Consider the following 20,611-nt stretch of genomic DNA (forward strand, 5'->3'; position numbering starts at 1 on the left):
CCCTTCTGTGTGGGGGGAAACTATGGAGCCCAGGCACCTGGGTCCCTTGTGTGTGTGGGCGATCTATGGGGACTGGACGCCTGGGTCCCTTGGTGGGGGATGTGATGATTCTGTGGGGCCCAGACTCCCGATCACTTGTTGGGGAGGTGGGGAGGAAACTACGGAGCCCAGACCCCTGGGTCCCTTGTGCATGGAGTGGATCTATGGGGCTAGGATGCCTGGGTCCTTTGTGTAGGGGGTGTCTGTGGGGCCTGGACGCCTGGGTCCCTGGCCAATGTCCTGTCACCCATGGGGTGGTGACAGCTCAACCCTGCCAGGTCTATATCTGAACACAGCAGGGAGGGGGGACAGATTGTTATCTTGTCCCCCCCCAGTGAGGCGCCGTTCGGCCGGCAGGGTTTGGGGTGGGGGGGTCTGGCAGCAGTGCCCGAACACGGTGTCTACTTTGTCATCGAGGAGGTGACAAGTATCCCCGCGAGGTGACACATTCCTACGGGTGGGGAGGTCCCCACCTCCCCATTGTGCCCCATAGATCCCCTTCCCTGCCCCATAGATCCTTTCCTCTGCCCCACAGAGCTCTTACAGAGCCCCTCAGGAGCCCCACAGAGCTGCAAAGAGTCTCCACAGAACCCCACAGAGTCCCTATAGAGCCCCACAGAATCCACATAAAGCCCCATAGAGACACGCCTCCTCCTCCTTGGCCCGAGTTTGGCGGGGGAGGGGAGCCGCCCGGACTCCGGAGTCCCCTGGGGTCTATCATGCGGTGCCGCCAGGACTGGAGGAGGGATGGGGCGACAGATGGACGGGGAAGGCGGGGCGGGGGGAGGAGAGGGGGAGGGCAGTGGGATAGAGGTTTTGAGGAGGGGAAGAACAGGCAGGAGAAAGAGAGACAGTGGGACTTGGTGGGACATGGAGAACCTGGAGGGACTAGGAGGCCATAGAGGAGGTGGAGGGAACGTGGGAGATAGAGGAGGCAAGGCTAGTGGGCCAGGAGGTTGTGGGATGATGGATGGAAAGGACAGAGAGATGGAGGGACATGGGACACAGTGTCAGTAGGGCATGGGGGGTGGTGGGACATGGTGTGCAGTGGAACGGAGCAGCTGGTGTCCAGGGGAACACTGAGGCCAAGTTGGAGGAACATCAGCACCTGCAGCAGGAGAAGCTGCAACCTCAGAAGACAAGACATCCTCCAGGGCTTCACTTAGTCTCTGCTCCATATGTGGGGGACCCAGATGCTTCCCCTGCCTTCTGGACCCCTCCCTCCCCAGCCCCACATCTTCCCCTGGACATGTCTCTCCCCACATGGACATGGGTTGGTGTGGGGCAGGTTGAGGTTGAAGAGCACCATGGAGCAGGTTGAGATACACAGTGGGGCAGGTTGAGGTTAAGGTGCACCCCATTGGTCACATTGTGTTGCACTGTGCAACTGGTTGCATCATGCTGTGGGGTGTGCTGGGTTGCACACTGGTAGTTGTTCTTGTGTGGACTACATCCACCTTGTGGGTGCCATGTCATGAGGCAACCCCACCCTTCCCACACAAACCCAGCCCCACACAAACCCAGCCCCACACAAAGTGCTGCTGCTCAATGCTTTTTATTGGCTGACCAAGGTTAGGGGACTGGGAGCAGGAGTGGGGCACTTAGAGGTCCAGGGAATACAGCTGGGAGTCCAGAGCTTCACTCCTCATTGAGTCCCTTCTGATGCAGAATGAAAAAAAATGGAGTGTAAGCATGGGGGAGTTGTGGGGCAGCCATATGGCAGCCATGGGGCAGCTGTGGGGCAGGGAGAGGTCCCACCTTGGCTCCAATGTCACGGCTCTTGGCCCGCAACTTGTTGACCTGGGACTCAGCAATGTCAGCACGCTCCTCTGCCTCATCCAGCTCATGCTGTGCCTTGCGGAACTTGGCCAGGTTGGAGTTGGCTTGTTCCTCCTGGGGGACAGGGACATCAGTGGTGCTCGACCTCAGTTCTGTCTGGCCTCCTGCCACCCTGCCAGCTGTCCCTCCATCTGGCTTTTTTATTGCTCCATTTGGCCCACTATGGACCCACCTGTCCCTCCAACAATTCCATCTCCAGCCACCCAACATATACTCAACCAACCAACACTATAATATCCTATCCATCCAACCTTTCACCCACTAAACCTACCTTCCTTCCTTTTATCCATCCATCCATCCATCCACCTAACATTCCACTCATTCAACCTTCCTTCTGTACGTCCATTCAGTCAGCCAGCCAACATTTCATCCATCCTTCCAACACTCAACCTTCCACCCATCTGTCCAACCTTTTATCCTTGCAATGATCCATTCATTCCACATTCCAGCCAGCCAGCCACTCATCCCACCATCATCTATCCAACTTTCCATCCAATCAAACATCCACTCAACTTTCTAGTCACCTGTCCCACCAGTCATCCCACCACCCTCCACCTCTCCCTTGGCCCACCTTCCTCAGCCCCTGACACTCCACCCCTTAACAATGCTAAGGTCCCCTTCTGCTCCCTACGTCCTGTCTCACACCCCAACCCCACACTCCCCCCTGGGGAGTGGTCCCAAAGCTGCCCTCCACTGCTCACCGCCTCCTCCGCCTGTCGCTTGTAGGCCTTGACCTTCAGCTGGAGCTTGTCCACCAGGTCCTGGAGCCGGACCAGGTTCTTGCGGTCCTCCTCTGTCTGTGGGGTGAGACACATGTGGATCAGGACCTGACCCCATCCGTGCTTTGGATCACCACCAGAGCAGTGAGGATCAGGAGAGAGTTAGAGATGATCTTGAGGAGTGGAGGCCCTCTGGTGTCCTCTGCTGTGGGGCAGAAGGTGGGATGTCCCCTTCGGTGAAGGTATAATTTTTCTGTCCCTGATGAGGTCTCATTTGAGATTTTGGGTCATGCAAAGACCCAGTGGATGCTGGGAGGTGGACTGGGTGGCTCATGACCACCCAGTCTACCATGTTCTGCGTCCCACAGCAGTATTGGACATAGAAGCAGTGGGTAGTCTAGTTCACCTGTGTCTCTCTGGCAAGAAGGTCAGCCACGTTGCAAGTCACATACAGCATCAGACATAAGGCCCTGTGGACACAGGGACGGGGGATAACATCCAGGGCCACCTTGGGCAACCCACCTGGTAGCTGAGCTCCTTGACGCGACGCTCGGACTTGCGCAGGCCCTTGACACTCTCAGCATGGCGCTTCTGCTCACCCTCCAGCTCATTCTCCAACTCCCTCACACGGGCCTCCAGCTTCTGCAGCTGCTTTTTACCCCCCTTGAGGGCCAACTGCTCGGCCTCATCCAGCCTCATCTGCAGGTCCTTGATGGTCTGCTCCATGTTCTTCTTCATCCGCTCCAGATGAGCGCTGGTATCCTGCTCCTTCTTCAGCTCCTCTGCCATCATGGCCGCCTGTCCGAGGAGAGAAACAAGTAGAAAAAACCTCCACTGGAAGATATCCTAGTTGTTGTTCCTGCCACAACACTCACGTCAGTAATAGCCTTCTTGGCCTTCTCCTCAGCATTCCTGCACTCCTGGATGGCCTCTTCCACCTCCGTCTGCAACTGGGAGATGTCAGCCTCCATCTTCTTCTTCTGGTTGATGAGGCTGGTGTTCTGGAGATGGAGAAGAGGATCTCATGAGGTGTCTGTGGAACTGCTAATCCATCCTTCTTCAGTATTTAATGCCCTCACCCCTGCCAACTCTGCAGGCTTCAAGGATCTGGACATCTTGGTAACTCAACCCATTAGAATCCCACCCCATGGATGGAGGTGACCTCTTTCCTTGAAAGTGCATGAGGTCTCACCTGGGAGTGGAGAAGCTGGACCCTCTCACTGGCCTCGATCAGCTCCTGCTCAGCCAACTTGCGGGCTCTCTCAGTCTGCTCCACCACTGCCCGCAGCTCCTCCAGCTCGGACTGGAGGAGGTTGTTCCTCCTCTCCACGATGGCAATATTCTCCTTCAGGTCCTCATTGGCCCTGACCATGTCATCCAGCTGCAGTTGGGTGTCCTACAAGGTGGCATAGGGGAAGACGGTGAATGTGGATGGTGGGGAAGAGGCTGGAGGTCCACTCTTCTTCCATTGTGGGGTGATGTGACCTACTACATCTCAACATTCTTATGAAACAGAACTCTTATTTGTACCTTGAGGTAGCCCTGCAATGTCTTGACTTGCTTCTGGGCCTCAGCGGCTATGCGGTTGGCATGGCTGAGCTGGATCTCCATCTCATTGAGGTCACCCTCCATCTTCTTCTTCAGACGCAGGGCCTCGTTGCGGCTCCGGGTCTCAGCATCCAGTGAGGTCTGCAGCGAGTCCACCACCCGCAGGTGGTTGCGCTTGGCCTGCTCCATCTCCTCGTCCTTCTCGGCCAGCTTGCGCTCGTAGTCTGCCTTGACCTGGTTGAACTCCAGTTGAGCCCTCAGGATCTTTCCTTCTTCATGCTCCAGAGAGGCCTGTAAGGGACAGAGGGAAAATTTAGGACCACAGGCAAGGCCAGAACAACACTGAGATTCACGGGGATGGGATTTGGCTCACCTCAGCCTCCTCCAGCGCTGCTTGAAGCTCCAGCTTCTCAGCATCCAGCTGTTTCCGGACCTTCTCCAGCTCATGGATGGTCTTGTGGCTGCCACCCAGCTGCTCCGTGAGGTCCGAAATCTCCTCTGCTCAGAGGAGAACACATCAGACTATGTGGAAGGTAGTGGGAAACATTATGGTGAGTACATGAAGGACCATGGTCTCACCTTGGAGGTTCTTGTTTTCCCTCTTTAAGGTCTCCAGGTGATCAAGTGACTCCTCGTAGGCATTCTTCAGCTTGAAGAGCTCAGTGCTGAGGGATCTGGCCTCTTTCTGTGATGCCTCCAGCTCCATCTGTGACTCTTCAAACTTCTGCTTCCACTCGGACAAGATCTATGGGGACATAACCTGCTCAGAAGCTGCTTTGTCCACAAAGAACCCTCTTTTCATCATCTTCCTCCTCTCCCGAACACTCTTCTGGTAGGGACTTGGAGCTCTGCTGAAACCTGGACCTTGACAGTTGTTCACCTTTTTTCTGGACTTCTTCTCTTGCCTTTCTATGATTGGTGGGTCCCACATCTTTCCACCCTCTTCCCACTATTCTCCTTCCACCATTTCTTGGTTCTCCCACCTTGTCAAAGTTCCTCTGCTTCTTGTCCAAGGCAGCAGCTGCTGCATTTGACCGCTCCAGGTCAGCCATGAGATCTTCAATCTCATTCTGCAGCCGGTGCTTGGTCTTCTCTAGAGAGGAACACTTGGCATTGACCGCCTCCACTGCCTCCTCAGCCTCCTGCAGCCGCTGGGCCAGCTTCTTCCTGTTCCAGGGGACAACCTGGCTGTGGTGACCCATGGACCAAGTGGACCAACTCAAACCTTCTTCCACCCATCAGTTGGACAAGGCTCTGCTTTTGGTTCTTCTCTGATATCTCCAGTCTCTCTACCTTCTCCAGATCCTTCTGCAGTGGAAGAGTCTCTGCTTTCCCCTGTCCTCCTAGAAGCTCCCTTCATGGGGGGATGACTTACTTGGCTTCCTCGAGTTCCTCAGTGCGCTGGATGGCATCTGTCTCATACTTGGTCCTCCATTGTGCCACCTCAGAGTTGGCCTTGGAGAGCGAGCGCTGGAGCTCAGCCTTGGCTTCTGTCTCCTCCTCATACTGCTCCCGCAGCAGGTCACAGTCATGCCGGGCCGACTGGAGGGCGTGGGCCAGTGCATTCTTGGCCTGGGTGGGTAAAGAGAGATCAAGTGAAGAAAAGGTGAACCATTGGGTCCACATCAAGTTGAGCTATCTTAGAGTTCTTCAACTCAGCAAGATTTTGTTTTCATCACTGCAAGCTGATCAGAACTCCTGTAGACCAATCCAACCTGTCCCAACCTCCTCTGGACCAACCCAACCAACATCCTTACTACCAACTCAATGCAACCCAACCCAACCCAACCTCCTTGAGACCCACCAACCCTACTGAACATCCTGAAGACCCTCAACTCATTTTCTCCAACTGCCCCTCTGAGTCCCAAACCAACTTCACCATTGACATTTAGCCCCACTGACCTCCCCAACAAAGCCTTACCTTGGCCTCTTCCTCTAGCTGCCTCTTGAGGTCCTCCAGCTGCTGGGTGTAGGTGAGTTTCCCTCGTGTCATCTGGTTGATAAAGGCTTCCTTTTCCTCTAGCTGCCTGGAGAGCTCACCTGTGGGGTGGAATGGTGGACAGTGACTCACTGGACACACCACAAAGCCACCTCACTGGGCAAAGAATAGTCAGTTGGGTTAGGGAAGAACAAGCCTCTCACCATTTTCTGTCTGGAGCTTGGCTCGTTGAGTGGTGAGGTCATTGACCATGCGTTGAGCCTCCTCGGACTTGGTCCGGTGCTCGTTCATCTGATCTTCCATGGTACGGCACATCTTCTCCAGGTTGGCCTGTGAGACAGGAAGGGCAGAAAGTTGAAAGAAAACCTTGAGAGGGCAATGGAAGAGTTGTTCCTTCAAGGCTGGAGACCTGTTTCCTACCTTGGCCTTGATCAGCTGTTCCATGTTGGAGCCGACATCATCTAGCTCCAGCTTGAGCTCACTCTTCTCCTTCTCCAGCTTTTGCTTGACACGCTGCAGGTTGTCGATCTGCTCGCTGAGCTCGGCCACGCTGTCGGCATGCTTCTTGCGCAGTGCAGCAGCTGTGGCCTCGTGCTGCAGCGTGGCCTCCTCCAGGTCCCTCCGCATCTTCTGGAATTCTGCTTCCCGCTTCTTGTTGAGCTCAATCTGCACAGATGTGGCACCACCCGCCTCCTCCAGACGCTCACTGATCTCCTCCAGCTCCCGTGACAGGTCTGAGCGGAGCTTCTCCACCTTGGCCCTGCCCGTTCGCTCTGCCTCCAGCTCTTCCTCCAGCTCCTCAATCCGTGCCTGTGCTCAGGGGATGGAGATGCTGTCAGCAGACTTGGTTTCACCCAACTCCTCCACTCAATTGAACCAATCAAGCTGGAGAGTCTTAAAGTCAATTCAAGTCAACCCAACTGCATGTGGACTCTTCAGCTCAACCCAGACAACTGGAGATCCTTCACCTCAACCAGACTTGATCCCATTCAGTTCTCTTCAACACAGTCAAGATTCAAGCTCTCCAGATCAACCCAACCTTATCTGAAGACACTCCACCTTCTCAAATTACCTTGAGATTCTTCAATGCAATGGGTCTTGAAGACATTCAGCTCAACCAACCCTAGATCTGCCTGGATCAGACAGCTCCACACAGCCTTCTCTGAGGACATCAGAGTTAATGTGATCCAAACCAGATGGTCTGCTCAGCTCAGATGATCCTACCCAAGGTGCCCCCACTACCTTGAGTACTCTAGACCCACTGGTTCAGCTCAACCTACCCCAAAGCCAACCTGCCTGGAAGCCCATGAGTCATTTCAAGGTGATAAGTGACAGGGAGGTTCTAGGCCAAGTGGCAGGCCATGGGCTTCAAACCTCAGGTTTGTGGCATGCTGGTCTAGGTCTTTCTGAAAAGGTTGTGAAGAAAATGGGGAGGACAAGTTCCTCCTCCTGGTTGAACCCCAAGCTGAAGCCCACCTCACCTGAAGCTCTTTGAGCTTCTTCTGGAGCTGGGCTGCAATTGCTTGCTCATCCTCAATTCTGGCATTGAGTGCGTTGAGCTCAAAGTCCTTCCTAGTTGTGGGGAGAAACACCAGGCAGTCATATTCCTACCTGCTCAGCAGAGAGGGTCATTATAGGTAAAGGACAAGCAGGTGGGTGGGCCCCTACTTTTTCAGCCTCTCATCCAATTGCTGCTTGTCATTCTCCAGGTCCATAATATTCTCCTGAGCCAGCTTCAAGTCACCTTCCAGCTTCCTTTTGGCCCGTTCCAGGTCCATCCGGATCTTCTTCTCCTGCTCTAGTGAGCTCTCCAGCTATAAGTGAGGCAGAGACACACCCATGAGCCCCCCACAAACACCAACCGCAGAAGGACCTTCAGACTCCTAGGCTACCAGCTATGTGCCCGTGGCAGGACTGACCCACACTCACATCATCAACTTGCTGTTCCAGCTTGACTTTGGCCTTTGTCAGGGTGTTGACTTTGTCTTCCTCTGCCTGAAGGTCATCTAGTGCCTGCTGGTGAGATTCTTGCAGAGCCTTCTTCTCCTTTGTTAGCTTGACAATAGTCTCATCCAACCCGGCCATCTCCTCTGTGAGGTTCTTGACCTGCAGGAAGAGAAATATCAAGCCTTCAGTTTGGTATCAGAGGTAGGACAAGAGACAGAAGTTGTTCTTGCTCTTGGTTGAGCTGGGCTTAAGTCAGGGGACACAGGAGAACACAACCATCCTTGGGTTATCACAACCCAACCAAAGCAGTTTTGGGTCTTCATGACTTAACTCAACCACCCTTGAATTTTGGCAGCCCAAACAGCCTTGGGTCCTGGCAACCCAACCCAACCACCCATGGGTCTCCTCAAAACGTATTCACTTTGGCTCGAGACATCTCAAGTCCCCACAGTTTGAAATCAAGATCTCTCCCCACCCTTACCTTGTTCTCTGTGGCATGTTTCTCCTTCTCCACCTTGGCCAAAGACAACTCCAGGTCATCAATGTCCTTTTTCAGCTCTGAGCACTCATCCTCCAGCTTCCTCTTCTTAGCTGTCAGCTCTGCATTCATCTCTTCCTCATCCTCCATCCTCTCTGTCATCTCCTTCACCTTGGCCTCCAGCTGGATCTTGTTCTTGATCAGCTGGTCACAACGCTCCTCAGCATCAGCAAGGTTGTCTTGCTCCTGGAAGGGGGAAGATTGGTGGGAGGGTGAAGGAAAAAGGAGGGAGGGGATGGCTTTGGGGGCATCTAGGTCACTTACAGCCTGCACTTGGAGCTGAAGGTCATTCTTCTCCTGCAGCATGGAGACCATTTTCTCTTCCAGTTCCTTCCGCCGGGCCTCTGACTTCTCCAGGGCCTCCTTAAGCCGCCCAAACTCCTCCTTCATGTTCTGCAGGAGGCACAAGGATCCCCTGTAAGTCTCATTGCTTCCTCTATGTCCCCACATACCCTCCCCTCTCCCCATCCACCCACCCACCTGCCCCACCTATGGCTCTGTCCTACCTGCATCTCCTTCTCAGTCTCAGCGCTCTTCAACAAGGGCTTGATCTTGAAGTAGAGCTTCATCCAAGGCCAGTTCTTCACCCCCATGAAAGCCCTGATGTTCCACTGGATCACCAGCAGTGAGTCCCTGGAGAAGGCACAGCAGGATGCAGGTCACCAGGAATTTCAACTCAACCTAGACCCAACACCATTTCAATCTCTACCCACCTCCGCTCCAGGATCTTCTTGAACTCCTGACGGGAGAGGAAACCACGAACTTGGGCCTGCAAGCGGGTCATGATCCTGGCCAGGCGCTCATCCCGCATCTCCTCAAGTAGCCCCAGCAGCCCAGCCTTGAAGAAGACCTACAAGGAGAGATGAAGCTAAATGCTGCTGAGACCTGGAGGCTTGGTGGAGGAATGGGTGGTAGGGTGGATGGGGTGAGCTCAGATGTGCAGGTGAAAAAGTAGATGGTGGGACCATGGAGTCAACCTGGTCCCACCATGGAGACCTTGTGGATAGTGGAACCACAGGGAATGGAAACCACGTGACCTCACCTTGGTGTGCCCAAACTTATACTGGTTGTGGTCAATATCAAGGGATCCCAGGAGCTTCTCGGCGCCCTTGCGGCTGTCGATGAACTGCCCCTCGGGGATGGCAGCAGGGTTCAGGATGCGGTACCTGGTAGTCAGAGAGGACAGAAAAATCCTGAGATCAGCACCAGTGGAGTTGTCAACCCTCTTCCCACATCGCCTCTGTGCCTACCGCTGTCGGAAGTCCCCATAGAGGATGCGGTTTGGGAAGCCCTTCCGGCAGATGCGGATGCCCTCCAGCACCCCATTACAGCGGAGCTGGTGCATTACCAGGGGGTTGTTCATCACACCTGTGGGTCATCATGACTGGTGAGTCAAGGCCTGCCCCACAGCATGGCTTCCCAACACCTTTGGCCAGGGACCACCACTGTTCCCTGAATAAACCCTCATGAATTGGCTCACCAGGAGACTTGGTCTCATTGGGGATGATGCAACGGACAAAATGAGGGTGGGTAGACCGCAGGTTGGTCATCAATTTGTTGAGGTTCTCCTGGAGGATGGAGGAAGAGATGATGAAGAAAATGAAGATGGCCCCCAGCCTGTCCCAGCAAGGACCGCTATCTGCCCTAGGACATGATTTCCATGCCCAAACACCCTAGGATCCACCATTACCCCTGGACTCTCACCCGATGCAGGGCAGAGACAGTCTGGAAGGAGGAACCTTTCTTCTTGGCTCCTTTCCCCTTCTCCACGGCTGTTGGAGAAGAAGTGATGAGACAGGTGAGGGATAGGGTAGGGAGAGCCCCAGATGTTCAGGAAGGGGGTACCCCTTACGTGCATCAGCCCCGGCATAGTTGGCGAAGAGGTTGGCCAAGAGCTTCAGGGCTGATTTCTGGTAGAGCCCCACCACTGTCTCATTGAGGGGGTCTTTGTTCTTCTGCAGCCACCCAATGATATTGTAGTCTACCGTGCCAGCATAGTGGATGATGGCAAAATGGGCCTCTTGCTTCCCCTTGATGTTTCGTGGCTTCCCAAAGTTGGCTGACTTGCCCAAGTGATTATCAAAGAGCTTGGCCTTGAAGGTCATGTCTGTGGCCTTGGGGAACATGCATTCCTCCTCCAGAATGGACATGATCCCCATGGGCTGGGAAGAGAAGACTTTGTTGGTCATAGTGAACACCAAGAACAACCCAGCTGCCCAACTTTGAGGTCCCTGGCAAGCTCCAACTGGAAGGGCCCTTCCCCAGCAGCCCCTTCAGCCCACAAAGGCCCTGGGGGGAGGTGGCACCTTCTCAATGAGGTCAATGCAGGCCTGGAGGTCCATGCCAAAGTCGATGAACTCCCACTCAATGCCCTCCTTCTTGTACTCCTCCTGCTCCAGCACGAACATGTGGTGGTTGAAGAACTGCTGCAACTTCTCATTGGTGAAGTTAATGCAGAGCTGCTCAAAGCTGTTGAACTAGGGAAGGAGAGAGGAGGTGGCCAGTGGAGTCAACAGAGCACCTAATAAGATCTGTGCAGTCAACCTGAGACCCAATGAACTTAACAGAACAACCAGTGAAAACAGGGTCACCTGACTGTCCAGTATGGTTAACTCAACACCCAGTGGGGTCAACACAACAGGGTCAACCAAGGCTCACATCAAAGATCTCAAAGCCAGCGATGTCCAGCACACCAATGAAGTACTGCCGTGGTTGCTTGGTCTCCAGGGAGTTGTTGATCCTGGTCACCATCCAGTTGAACATCTTCTCATACACAGCTTTGGCCAAGGCCCCGACAGCGTAAATCACCTGGAAGAGGGACGTTCCACAAGTGAGAGGGGGCTCTCAGTGTCCTCCTTGATGGAGATGGCACCATGCCACTCCAAAGGGAGGAGGTTTTGGGGATGTCCTACTCACCTGCTGGACATTCTGCCCCTTGGTGACGTACTCATTGCCCACCTTGACCCGAGGGTGGCACAACCCCTTGAGAAGATCAGCTGAGTTCAGCCCCATTAGGTAAGCTGACTTGTCCGCCTCTGAGGATGCAGAGGAGAAAACATGAACCTGGAAGGCCCATGGGGTTCACCCTAGTTCCCACCTTGACTTTGATTGGACCCAACCTTCGGTGCCATCTGGTTCTGCCTGCTCTTCCCGTTGCTTCTGCTTGAACTTCATGTTGCCAAAGTGCATAATGGCACCCGTCAGCTTGTAGATGGAGTTCTTCTCCTCTTGGGTGAAGCCCAGAACATCAAAAGCACTCTGTGGGGCAAAAACGTGGATGAAGGTCTTCTCCAGCCCACACAGACACACACACACACACACGGGCTAGTGGCCCCTCATCTCACATCCGTGGCCAGGAGCTCTTCTCCATCATCAATGGATGGCACTGTGGTCTCTCCTTGGGAGATGAAGGCGTAGTCGTAGGGGTTGTTGGTCACCAGCATCATGTCTGCAAGGAGAAGATGGGGTTGGGATAGGTAGGAGTCTTCCAGAAAGGATGTGGGATCAGGTGTTTGTGAGTAGGGTGGGAGCATGGCTCACCCAGCAGCTCTGGTTTCTTATTGGAAAGGATCTGGTAGTAGATGTGATAGTTTCTTTCAGCCTTCAGCTGGAAGATGACACGGGATTTCTCCAGGAGGTCTGGAGTAGGAATGGAGAGAAGATGAGTGGAAGTTGGGATGAGGAGATGGAGGGTCGGATGGATGGATGGAGGTTTGAGGAGATGGAAGAGTAGATGAATGGTAGGATGAGGAGAAGGATGGGCATGTGGATGGAGGGATGGATGGATGGAGGAGTGATGGACAGCCAGATGTCCTCTCATGGAGCCCTCAACCTACTCACAGGTCTCAATGTCAGCTGATGCTAATTTCCCAGTGGCCCCAAAATGGATCCGGATGAACTTCCCCTGAGAAAGCAGTGGCAGGAGGTGGAGGTGGCCACCTTTTCCCAGAAGACCCCAATCCACAGACACTACCCCCATAGGTTTCACCCCCAACACTCACGAATCGCGATGAGTTGTCATTGCGAACGGTCTTGGCGTTGCCAAAGGCCTCCAAGGCAGGGTTGGCCTGGATGATTTGGTCTTCCAGAGTGCCCTGGTGGGATAGGACAACATGGTGGGACTGTCACAGGGAGGGGCAAGAGTTGGGGTTGTGAGGTTGAGATGGATGGGTGGGAGGACACAGAGGTCCATGTAGGTTTGCATGGGCAGGGAGCTGGGTTGATGCCATGGGTGGATGGAGAGATGGTTAATTGGAGGGATGGAGCTGCGATAGATGAATGGAAGGTTGGATAGATGGTTGCTTGGATGGATGGTTGGTTGGATTGTTTGGGTGGTTGGTTGGGTAATTGTTTGGGTGATACATTGTGTGGTTAGTTGGACAGACAGGCATCAGATATTGTCATCCCCCACCCAGTGCCCTCACCTTGCCTGGGGACCCCGTCTCCTTCTTGCCACGGTCACCAATGGCAGCGATGACGGCGAAGTACTGGATGACCCTCTTGGTGTTCACTGTCTTCCCTGCCCGGATTCTCCACTGAGGGCAGCCAAGGAAAGCAAGGGCTGAGTGCTGTGGGCAGGGCTATGATGCTAGGGGTGGGGACTCACTGGGCAGGGAGTGGGATTTGCAGTATGTGGATGATGGATATCCACAGAGAAGTCCAGGTGGTGAGAAAGGGTTTGCTGTGCCAGTGGGCATGGCTTCCGAAAGAGAAGGGGAGGGGATATGTGCCAGATGAGCAGGGCTAAGGACATGTTTAGATATGAGGTCACTCACGTGATGAGGATGGACTGGTTCTCCCGATCTGGTGGGACAAGGAGAAGAAGCATGAGGTTCTGAAGTCCACCTTGGCTCTGCCCCACATCTGCTCCACATCTTCTACTCCCCAGAAAGGATTAGGGGGTATGGTTGGGGTCCCTGCAGGAGGCCCTTACCCGTCAGCATGTTCTGGTAGGCATTGTCAGAGATGGAGAAGATGTGGGGTGGAGCTTCACTCCGCTTCTTTCCCCGGTAGGCAGCCACCACTTCAGCGTTGTAGACGGGCAACCACTTGTAGGGGTTGACAGTCACACAAAAGAGCCCTGAGTAGGTCTGGAGAAAGAGGTAGGTGGGTCAGAGTCATGAGATGCCACCTCACCAGTGGTCCAAGGGGTCTGCAGAAGTGACATCTTGTATCTAGGTGGCCCAAGGGGTCTGGAGAAGGGATGTCTTGGGTTTAGGTGGCCCACGTGACTTGGAGATGGGACATTGTGGGTCTGGGCGACCCAAGAAGTCTGGAGAGAGGATATCCCAGTTCTGGATGGCCCCTAGAATCTGGAGAAGGGAATCTTGGTTTCGAGTGTCCCAAAGGGTCTGGGACATCTTGGTCTGGGTGGCTCAAGAGGTGTGAAGAAGGGACATCCCATTTATGGGTGGCCCGTGAGATCTGAAGAAAGGGTACCCTGGGTCTATTTGGCCCAAGGGGTCTAGAGAAGGGTTGTCCAAGTTACAGGTGGGGCTCCCAACTCACATAGATCATCCAAGAGGCGTAGCGCTCCTTGAGGTTGTAGAGGACGGCGGGCTCATGGAGGAAGGTCAGCATAGCCATGTCCTCGATCTTGTCGAACTTGGGGGGGTTCTGCTGCATGATCTGGTCCTCCTTGACCGTCACTGTCTGCTCAAGGTAAAGAGGACACCATAGGTTGGGAGGACAGGGCAAGGAATTGCCCCAGGTTTTTCCTCCCATAGGGCTGGGACCTGGGCATCTGGGTATTCTCTTGGGAGCTGGAGAAGGTCTAGGTGTCCCTCAAGTGATAGAGAAGATGGTTTGGGGTCTGGGTGTCCCTTGGTTGATGGAGAGGGTAGGAGGGAGTCTAGGTGTCCAGTGGGTGATGGGGAGGGGAGTAAGGGTCTAGATGTTTCCTGGGTTCTAGAGGAGATGCTGTGGGGTCTGAGAATCCAGTGGATGCTGTTGAAATCTAGATGTTTCTTGGGTTCTAGTGAAAGTGGGTTGGGTTCTTTGTGTCCCATGGGGGATGGAGTTACTATTTTGAGATCCTGGTGTCCCAGATGTGGCTGGGGTGCCCCCACCTTGCCATGCTCGGTCTCAGCAGTGATCTTGGAGCCCTCACGGCTGACAATGGTGGCCTTAACAAATTCCTCCTTCTCATCGGGAACAAAGATGTCTTTCTTCAGGTCGAAGGGGCGGGTCTGGGCGGCCACTCTCTCCTTCTCCGACTTACGGAGATAGGGGGCGGCCTCCCCAAATTCAGCCATCTCCACGTCAGGCATGGTGGCGCTGGGTGAGGCTGCATGGGGTAGAAGGGATCAGACCCTCACAGTGCTGCCAGTTACTCCCAGTTGACCCCATCCCAACTCCTTCTTTGATTCATCATCCCCTGTTCTTCTCCAGATCTCCCAGTTCCTCCTGGTTGCACCCCCAACCTCCATTCCTCTACAGAGCTCCCAGTCCTCCCAGTCAGTCCCATCTGAAGTCCACCCTTGGTGGTAGTCTCATCCTCCCCCATTATTCTCCACTGCTCCTAGTTACTTTCTAGTGCTCCCAGTTCCTCCCAGTTGTCCCTGTCTCCATCCCAAGTTCTTCCTTGGCAGTCCAAGTACCCTCCCTAGTGCTCCCAGTTCCTTTCAGTTAAGCTGAGTTTCCCCAGTACCTGCCCTTTACCCCACCCCAGCACCTCCCAGTACAACCCAGTACTTCTCCATCCCTCCCAGCCCCTCCCGGTTCCCCCAGACACCCCTCAGTTCCTTCCAGTGCTCCCAGTGCCCAGCCCCACCTCTCTCAGTGATCTCCGAGTCAGGGGATGATAGTGCAGACTCAGGGGGGGTCTGGTCCTGGTCCGGAATACAACAAGACCCCCACTATGTCCTAGCATGTCCCAGTATATCCCAGCATCCCCCTCAGCCCCACCAGCAATTCTCCAGTACACCAGCACATACCACCTCACTCACCGCTCCCTGCCTCCCCCGCCAAGTACTGCTCAGTGAGTTTCAATATCCCCATAGGATTTATCCAGTACCCCCCCCAGTATCATTCCAGTCCCTCCTAGTTATCCCATAGACCCTCCCAGCATCATCCCAGTCTCTCCCAGTTCCTCCACAAACTGTCCCAGTATCATTCCTGTCCCTCCCAGTTCCCCCATAGACCCTCCCAGTTTCCCCATAGATCCTCCCAGTCCCTCCCAGTTCCCCCATAGACCCTCCCAGTTTCCCCATAGATCCTCCCAGTCCCTCCCAGTTCCCCTATAGACCCTCCCAGTATCATCCCAGTCCCTCCCAGTTTCCCCATAGACCCTCCCAGTTCTCCTATAGGCCCTCCCAGTCCCTCCCAGTTCCCCCATAGACCCTCCCAGTTTCCTCCCAGTCCCTCCCAGTTCCCCCATACACCCAGTTCTTTCCCAGTCCTTTCCAATTGTCCCCAGTCCCCCATTAGCCCCCTCCCAGACCCTCACAGTGCTCCCGGTGCCCCCTACCCCACCTGCCCCTGGATCTGCAGGCACTGGCTGGGGGATCCCCCTTATATCCCCCCTCCCCCCCCAGCTGCGTCACTGGGAAGGGGGGAGGGCGGGCATGGACAGACAGGTGACCTCAAGGCCACCCTACTGCCCTATGGGGACACAGTGACCCCTATGGATCTACAGGGCACTCCCCACTTCCATAGGGGCCCCTTCCACTTCCTCATCCTATAGGATCCTCACCGCCCCAAGGGGTCCAGTGACCCCTTTGGACCTAAAGAGCTCCCCCAGCGCCACAGAGGCCACATATCTCACCCCCACAGGGCCTCTGTAGTTCCCCCTTACCTCACAGGACACACTTTCAGCTCCATAGGTCTCCCCTAGTCCCATAGGACACCCCTCTTGCACTATAAGAAATCCACAGGACTCTCCTCAGAGTTCCCATATTTCCCTCCATTTGACCCCTGTAATTTCCCCCAGCCTCATAGGGCTCACTCTCAGTCCTATTGGATGCCCCCCCATTGCCAGTCCCATGATCCTATAGGACCCACTCCCAGCCCCACAGGACCTCTATATGTTCCCCTATAGAATCCTTATAGTTTGCCCCATAACGCCCACTCCTAGCCCCATAGAATCCCCACAGGGCTTCCCCTAACCCATAGGACACCCCCCTCTCAGCCCTGTCGGGGCCCCCTGTAGCCCCCCTCCCCCCCCTCTCCACGGTTTATTATGGGATGAATGAGGCAAGCCAAAAGGCTTGCCCAGATGCCCGAGTTCCCCCCCTGGGTGGAGGAGGGGACAGACAGACAAAGGACAGGTGTGACCCCCCTTCCCCCTCGAGGGAACTCAGGCATCTGGGCCCTTCCTCCCATCCCTTTGTTCCCTCCCCTTCCCCCCACAATGGGATATTTTTGGGACATGCCCTCCCCAGCCCCTGACATCCGATCAGTTTGTGACGCCAATGGGGCTGGGGGGCACCTTCACCTCATAACCATATATGGGGCTGGCCCTATAGGTCCCCCTTCCCCCCCTCTCGACCCCCATATCGCACCTAAGAATAGCTAGGTAAACCCAGGCATCCAGGCCCCATAGATGCCATTAAACTCCCTATAGGGGACTCAGGTGTCTGAATTTCCCCTAATTTTCCCAGTTGCCCCCAAAGTTTCCTGATTTTCCCCCAGAGTTCCTTGTTTTCCTTTGATTTTCCTAAATGTCTCCCAATCTGCCACAAACTTCCTTGGTTTTCCCTGTTTTCCCCAAAATCAATTTGCCCTGAATTTCCTTGGTGTCCCCTGATGTTTCCCCAGATTTCCTCAGTTTTCCTGCAATTTGCCCCAAATTTCCTTGTCTTCCCCGATTTCCCCACATTTCCACCAAATTTTGTTTACCCCAGCTTTCCCCTAATTTCCCCCATTTTGTTAATTTTCCCTACATTTCCCCTAATTTCTCCTAATTCTCCCCAGATTTCCCCAAATTTTTCTTACTGTACTTTTTTTTTCACCTAAATTTCCCCTTATTCTCCCTCAGTTTGCCCCAGTTTCCCTAATTTTTCCATTATTTCCTCTACACTTCCCTAAATTTTTATAGATTTTCCCTGATTCCCCTAAAGTATCTTATTTTCCCCAATTTCCCCAAATTTGCTCCAGTTCACTCCAATTTCCCCCCAAAACCTCAATTTCTCCTAATTTTCCCTGAATAAATTTTAATTCCCCCAATTAAAATTTATTTCCCCAATTTCCCCAATTTTTCATCTTTTTCCCATGATTTTTACTACTCTACCCAAATCTCCCCTTATTCCACCAATAATTTCCCCCAATATCTCTTTATTTTCCCCAATTTCCCTGATTTTTCCCTTTATTACCTCTATTTCACCCTAATTCCCCCTGATTTTCCCCAGTATTTCCACAAATTTTCTTATTTTCTCCAAATTTTTCATAATTTGCTCCAATTCTTTATTGAATATGGGGGAAAACATAGTGACGAGGATGAGGGAAACGCTGAGTTACTTCATGCCTCCTTGCCTCAGTCTTTAATAGTAAGACCAGTTGTTCCCGAGGTACCCAGGACCATCAGCTGGAAGACAGGGATGGGGAGCAGAACAAAGTCTCCATAACCCTAGGACTGTGCTGCCCAGGCACTTTGCTCCCAAATAATTCCTTCCCTGGAATGTGCTCCTGGTCCTGCAAGAAGCTCCTCAACCTCCTGGGACAGGCAAGGTCAGCCACTGCTTCTCCCTTGGCTGAAGAGCACTTGAGTTGAACTTGGTTTTGTCTGACAGAGCTAGAACTTTTCTTGACTTTACTTTTGACAATTGTGCTTTTTGTGTCTCTCCAGACAAAACCTCTCTGGGTTTCTAACCCTCTCCCACCCCCACCTACTCTGTAATGACTGAGCTTCCTTTCCTGGCGCTTCTCTTCGGTGCCAAGAGCACTCTCATCTCTTCCCTTTGACTATTTGTGTTCCTGACCATCATACCAAGCTGTTTCTGTGCTGCCCCATCTGCCATCCTGCCTTCCATACGTGCTTCCCTCCAAGTGCTGCCAGCTGCCATCAGAGCCACCTCCCACCCACCCGAGCCGTGCTTCCCTGCCTGTTTGCATCCCAACCACAATGGGCTCACACTCAATCTGGGGAAAATAAATAGGATTTATTGCCAGGTAAAACTGACCTGACCCCTTTTCCCCTTCTTTGGCAGGATCCCTGTGGGACCTGACTCAATACAGGCAGTAACCATGGCTGGGGTTCCACAATGGCCCAGCAACTGCAGCCTGAGGTAGTTCTGGAACCCAGAGGGCTCCTTATGAAACAAGATGAAATGAATGGCTTTTTCCTCTCTACCATGAGGCTGCTGACAGAGCAGTGATGCAGAGACCAGATATGCAAATACAGTCTGCTGAGATGGTTCTTTCTTTACAGTACCCCCTTGAGGAACGCTCGAGACCAGGATGGAGAGAAAGGCATGACTAAGGTAACTCTACTTCCCGCCACAGCACTCTCTTCCCCTACCAGGAAGTGTGAGACGAGGAAAAGGAAGTGTTGCCATATACAGGACCTATTCTAGCAGCACCAGCCTTCTGGCTGGCTATGACAGGGAAGTAGAGGACAATGATACACAATGGAGGGAGGAGAGAAATCTCTGTGTCAAGCCTTCTGCACTGAGCCCTTCCTTACACCTCCAGTAAAGCCTGGGACCTCAGCTTCCTGGAGTGCATGCTTGGCAATGGCCCTTATGCTGCTGTTGTAGATGGAGTCCTATACTTCACTCTCCAAAGAAGGGACAATGGATTATATTGATACAAGAATGAGTTAACAAAGTTCAATGGCAAGTGTGACAGTGACTTAACAAAAAAACACTCAGTACACTTGAGTGTTTACTGCAGAGAGGACAGGGTGACACAAATTTCTCTTGACCTTGAGGAGTCCCCTTTAGAGCCATCCCTACTCAAGGGAAGATCCTGGCATGCAGCCCACCACTGTGCAGGAGAGCTCAACAGGCCCAGGGCTGCCCACTATTTATGGAATAGGATGACTCACAGTCATATCTGTACACCGACTACAGATGTTTGTTTCTTCCAGCCTTGATGCAGTCAGACCTGGAACGGCACTGCGGTTAGGGCAGTGTGTTGTTCAGATTGGCCGCTGGCCATGCTCTTGTTCTCTGTCTCCCTTGAATCCACTTTGGGTGGACACAGCCATCACCACCAGATGTGTCCATGACAACCAATTGCCACTTGTGTCACTTGGTTTACTCCCCCTTCTCACTGGGAAATAAAGGTCAGGTGTGGCAGGGGGAGCACGCCTCACAGCTCCATCACAGGTGACAAGCCTCTTCCTGGAGCTGACGCAGGGTCAGAGCTTCACTCAGTGCTTCTCTTAACTTGTTGTTTTCTGCAGACCAAGAGAAAAATGAACAACAGAGAGACAGGCACAGCTGTGGCTGGCTGCCCAGAGATGTGGGAATGGGCATGAAGCAAGCAGCAGGAGGCAGTTCCTATAGAAAACAGCAATGGAAACCACAGGTGCATAGCCTTTTCTTTTAAAAGCGATCTCGAGGCAGCCAACAGGTGCACAGCATGCTGATAGTGTGCACATCTACCCAGTCTAATCTCACAGTCCCTGCTGCGCATGTAGTTCGGGAGACACAGGGAAGGCTGCATACTACAGAGAGCAAGGGAAAGGGCTGCTGTTGCCAAGGGTTTCCTCTCAACAGTAGTGCCGTCCTCTGCTTTGCTGCTTGTTACCTGCCCTGAATAGTGGTCCTAATGAATGTCCTGTCCCACTCTCACCTACTGCACCAGCCCTGAGCTCCTCAGTCCTTCTGGGCACTCTCCAAAAACCTCCTCCCTGTCCACTTGGGCCTGAAGGAGTTCTGCTCACAGAAAAATTTCTGAAATGGGAGCAGGCTGAAGGCTGAGGCAGCAGGACTCTACTGCTGATCAAAACAAAAGGACTCGAGTCTTCACACCAAGCCAGTGCTTTGCCGAAACCTCCGTAGGCCCAGTTCTGCCTCATCGCTGCTCTCTGCCAGCTGTGCAACACCACGGGTCGTGGAGGCACTGGTGCTGGGTCCAGCTGACCTTCACCTGAATGTC

The 20,611-nt window shown here is 53.6% G+C and overlaps 1 protein-coding gene across 1 annotated transcript; it reads right to left on the minus strand.

Annotated features, from left to right (window-relative positions):
• Positions 1-1,598: 1,598 nt before the first annotated feature.
• LOC126648052 (myosin-7-like) lies at positions 1,599-14,853 on the minus strand. Its single transcript, XM_050330728.1, is given in 40 exon segments — positions 1,599-1,698; positions 1,798-1,932; positions 2,580-2,675; positions 3,120-3,395; positions 3,473-3,598; positions 3,790-3,993; positions 4,128-4,436; positions 4,519-4,643; positions 4,725-4,890; positions 5,129-5,312; positions 5,521-5,717; positions 6,067-6,185; positions 6,288-6,414; positions 6,505-6,894; positions 7,566-7,656; positions 7,753-7,898; positions 8,014-8,190; positions 8,513-8,755; positions 8,834-8,962; positions 9,076-9,202; positions 9,283-9,419; positions 9,612-9,735; positions 9,820-9,937; positions 10,050-10,137; positions 10,274-10,341; positions 10,422-10,731; positions 10,876-11,046; positions 11,228-11,377; positions 11,486-11,604; positions 11,689-11,827; positions 11,914-12,017; positions 12,110-12,208; positions 12,410-12,473; positions 12,571-12,663; positions 12,994-13,091; positions 13,094-13,104; positions 13,345-13,372; positions 13,503-13,659; positions 14,078-14,221; positions 14,638-14,853. Coding segments are annotated over 40 exon segments (5,811 nt in total). The 5' UTR covers positions 14,839-14,853; the 3' UTR covers positions 1,599-1,677.
• Between the last annotated feature and the right edge of the window lie 5,758 nt (positions 14,854-20,611).

Source organism: Myiozetetes cayanensis, unplaced genomic scaffold, assembly GCF_022539395.1.
Source record: "Myiozetetes cayanensis isolate MyiCay16 unplaced genomic scaffold, myiCay2020 scf1, whole genome shotgun sequence".
In the NCBI taxonomy this organism is placed as follows: Eukaryota; Metazoa; Chordata; class Aves; order Passeriformes; family Tyrannidae; genus Myiozetetes; species Myiozetetes cayanensis.